This window comes from Asparagus officinalis, chromosome 7 (assembly GCF_001876935.1).
Source record: "Asparagus officinalis chromosome 7, Aspof.V1, whole genome shotgun sequence".
Classification (NCBI taxonomy): domain Eukaryota; kingdom Viridiplantae; phylum Streptophyta; class Magnoliopsida; order Asparagales; family Asparagaceae; genus Asparagus; species Asparagus officinalis.
Window position 1 is genome coordinate 36,371,103 of NC_033800.1, and position 3,867 is coordinate 36,374,969.

General features: G+C 38.2%; 1 protein-coding gene across 3 annotated transcripts in view; it reads right to left on the minus strand.

Moving 5' to 3' along the window:
* The window catches only part of LOC109850845 (ABC transporter B family member 11-like), a 12,365-nt gene extending 8,727 nt beyond the window's left edge, over positions 1–3,638 (minus strand). Inside the window, exons 1-6 of one of the 3 annotated variants that reach the window (XM_020420914.1) lie at positions 3,531–3,638; positions 2,604–2,933; positions 1,441–1,495; positions 1,138–1,313; positions 390–611; positions 68–306 (exon numbers count right to left, since the gene is read on the minus strand). In XM_020420914.1, coding sequence (XP_020276503.1) covers positions 68–306; positions 390–611; positions 1,138–1,313; positions 1,441–1,495; positions 2,604–2,921 — 1,010 coding nt within the window. In that variant the 5' untranslated portion in view covers positions 2,922–2,933; positions 3,531–3,638. Of the gene's footprint in view, positions 1–67; positions 307–389; positions 612–1,137; positions 1,314–1,440; positions 1,496–2,603; positions 3,114–3,134; positions 3,238–3,530 lie in introns of those variants that run through there. The other 2 variants (XM_020420915.1, XM_020420913.1) reach the window with 2 other exon arrangements.

Below are 3,867 nucleotides of genomic sequence, written 5' to 3' on the forward strand. Positions count from 1 at the left end.
CCTCATGTTTTATATGGGAAGGATATCAACCATAAAAAGTGATAACAGTGATGAAGAAGCCACTTACAAGGAGCCAGTCAGGACTGCAAATATCACGTTGATGATATCAGCACCTGTATATCCTTTATCCAATATCAACTTCGAGCCATACCATATTCCCAAACCGTACCCACAAAACATGATAAGCATTACGGTACCAAGACCTAATCCGGAAGCTATACCCTCCTGAACACTAGCGTCATAAGCCTTCTTGAGAGATTTCTTGTATTTGTCCACAGATAGTTTTTCCCCAGTAAAAGATGCAACCTAAACAAGAAAACATCGGATTGTAAATTTAGATTTCCAATTGAAGACCATATATAAATTATTTAGTGTCATATGTTACTTACTGTTCTGATTGAACCAATTGTTTGCTCCACTACAACTGCAGCATCTGCGTAAGCTGTTTGTCCCTTTGATGACATCTTCGATATTACTGTGGACATGGCTGCCCCAGCTAACACAAGGGGAGGAATTGTGGTTAGCATAACAAGGGTGAGAAGCCATCCTTGAATGAATGCAACTATAAATCCCCCAAAGAATGAAGATATCAGCTGCAAGAACTTGCCAACCTATAAGAATAGGAGGGAACTCGAATCAGTTATCTGGTGAAGTTGTATTATTGTAACTACTTAGTTGAGCCAAATTTCCTTATTACCTGTACACACTAGTAGTTGAGAAAGTTTTAAATATGACATTTAGGAAGAGGCTATTAGAGAAAAAGTTTGTGTCGTGGAAAAGAAAATGATTTTTTAACTAAAATTATGTTTGAAACAGAGTAAGAAGAAACTGGAAAAGAAAATGAAATGTTATGCATTCAATGGTTAAGGTTTCCTTCTGTCATCCCTCAGAAAAAGAATTCATTTTGTCTCTATATATGAATGCACATTCAACAAAAGTGAATAATTACTAACAGCACCACTAAACAATTATTCCATCTTTAAATGATATAAATAGATGCATGTAACACGTCCTTTATATTATCCAAAAAATGTCAACTATGTTATCAAGTGGATTAATGTATATTAGAGGAACTTCCAGTTGTTAAGAAGCAGCATCAAAATGGTCAAATGAAATTCATGGAGATGAAGTTAATACCTTCTCTCCCATTGCATCTTGAATGAGAACAGTGTCGCCGGACATCCTCCCAACAACTTCTCCAGTATTTGTTTCCGTATCGAAGAATGCAATTTCTTGCCGTAGTATGGTTTTCAAGTACAAATTCCGTATTCTCGCAGCTTGCCTTTCCCCAGTTGCCATCCAACAAGACACCTCTGTCAAAAACAAGGGGTTTCATATTCAAATCTCCTAAACTGCATTAATTATGTCTTTGAATCTTTAACATGTACAAGTATTTTGATACACTCTTCAAGAATGAAAAAGGCATCCTGAACTACTTACGAAAGAATGAAGCTATCCCCGCTCCCACAGCTAAGTAGACAAATTGAAGACATACCTGAAAACACGAGTATAAATGGTGAACAATATAATTGGAAATAAAAATAAAAATTGTTTTTTAATGGTTCGCAAATTTCTGATTCCAGAGTTCCCCTTCTTGATATGATACAACAATTTCTACATATTACTGAAACGCTTTTGTTTCCAAAGGGACATGAAGTTAAATGATTAACAATATATCAAAAGATAAAATGAAAAGTGTATTAATGTTATAATGTAAAGGAAAAGGGTTAGTTCCCTATTCTCCATATGGTTCATTGTTCTCATAAGCTATTATCACTGGTCTTATACCTGTCAAGGTTCAGTTGCTTTGCTAGAGAATTAGCATGGCACCACAACTTGAAAGGCATGCTTGAATCTAACTTATATTATTGAGAATAGACCCGCGACTGAAAATTTATGGTTGTGGATGGTGACCCCAGAAAAGGGTCAACCAAATTTCACTCAAGAGGCCTATGCGCAACAAAAGAACTACAGAGGCTAGTGAGTTCGATTTGGCGACATGGGGTCTATTGGCAATTTTGTTGAAAACGTGCATAGCAGGAATAGGACCATTGGTCGACTGATAGGGAGTCATCAGTCGACTGATTCGGTCGCCAGAAATTGAGTTACAGGGATACTTCTGGTCGGTCGACTGATAGGGTCTGATCAGTCGACCGATAACGGTCTAAATGGGTTTTCAGCCTGTTTCCTAATCTGTTTTGGAATTTAGGTATATAAATAGAAACATGTTTTGTTAGGGTTTTTTATCAGAGAAAAGAGTTATTATTAGAGACTTTTGAGCACTTTGAGAGGGAGATTCTTTAAGGGTGAGTAAGATCTTGTTAGTTAGGGTTATTGTGATTGTTTGAGAGTTGTAACCCATTGTATTTCTCCTCCATATAGTGAAATCTCCCCATCATCTCCCCGTGAACGTAGGCAACTTGCCGAACAACGTATATCTCTGTGTTTGTGATTGATTTTGGTCGTTTACATTGTGGATTGTGCTCGTTGTGACTCTTCGTACATTGCTTACCAACTCGTCGTGGATTGAGTCCGCTTCCGCCGGGCGCAACAAATTTACCCAATAAATTTATCTTTTTACTAAACAAAGTAAGATCTCATACCTTGTTGACTCTATGAACAACTTCATGGATATCACTAGCTCCTCCAAAAGATTGAATCACATTCCCAAAAAGAACCGTCATGAGAGGCAAAGCAGCCCCATTTGCCAAAGCACCGATCGTGCCGGCGATCATCAGAAGCACATCAGTCGAGTCCGCAAACGATAAAAGCTTGTAAAATGGAACTGAGTGTTTAGCCTCATCCTCTTCCTTCCCTGCAGAATTAGTCCTTGAAGATGCTTCATTTGATCCATTTCCGTTCTCTTTTGCCATCCTGCCAGCTGAAGAACTAGTTCTATCCTTCTCTTCTCCCACACCCATCAATTTCTCAATCTGTGTCAATAAAAAAGAGAATATGAGGCAAAGAGAGCAGGGATTCATGGGTACTGACCACAAGTTGAGATGTAATCAGGGGGGGGAAAAAGACTAAAAACTGCAGGAGACCAAATAAGGAGAAACAAAAAGGGCATCAAGAAAATAATAGGGAAAAAAAGAGAAAGATTCATCATCCATTTATAAAGGAGTTACGATGACCTCAGAACTGCCCGTAGTGTTTATAAAGCAAAAGAATGATATGATGGCTTCTCAACAGCAAATACATGATTACAGAATACTCTAACTCAAATACCTGCCATAAATCACAAACACAGAACAATAGATGAAGAATAAAATTCCATGGGGGTGGGGTGGTGGTGGGGCGCTTTGCCATCCACTATTTGGGCAAAAAGAAAAAAGAAAAAGCAAGAACCAATGATGACACGTCGCCAACCACCAAGAGAAGGAAAAGGCGAGAGAACAGTTCATATGGGATGTCAACCGCAAGCCCATTTCTTGTTTAACCCTTACAAAGCTATACGCAGCTTGTGCTCGGAATAAATATATAACTAATGCCCATGAAGCAAAATTAATAAGATCCCGCTCAGAACTTACCAGGGCTGAAGAAGATGCTGCAAGAGTAATGGGGACTTGGGCTCACAGCCTGTGACTTTTTAAACACCTCAAAGCGTTATGGTGTTTCCTTGGAGAGCAAGGATCTTAGGGACACAGCTACGACTTACAAATTAAAATTTCTCAAGAGTCAAAGGAAAGTTTTCGTTATGTGGAGCTTTCACCAACTTTCTCCGCTCCTTAATTACGAAGTTTTTCTATTAATTACCATTTTGCCTTTCAATATTTGAACGGTTGGGTTTTGTTTTAGAGTTGTTTGCTCATGGTTTGCTTTGATCAGTCATAGAGATCGTAATCAGTTATTGTATTATTGTTACTT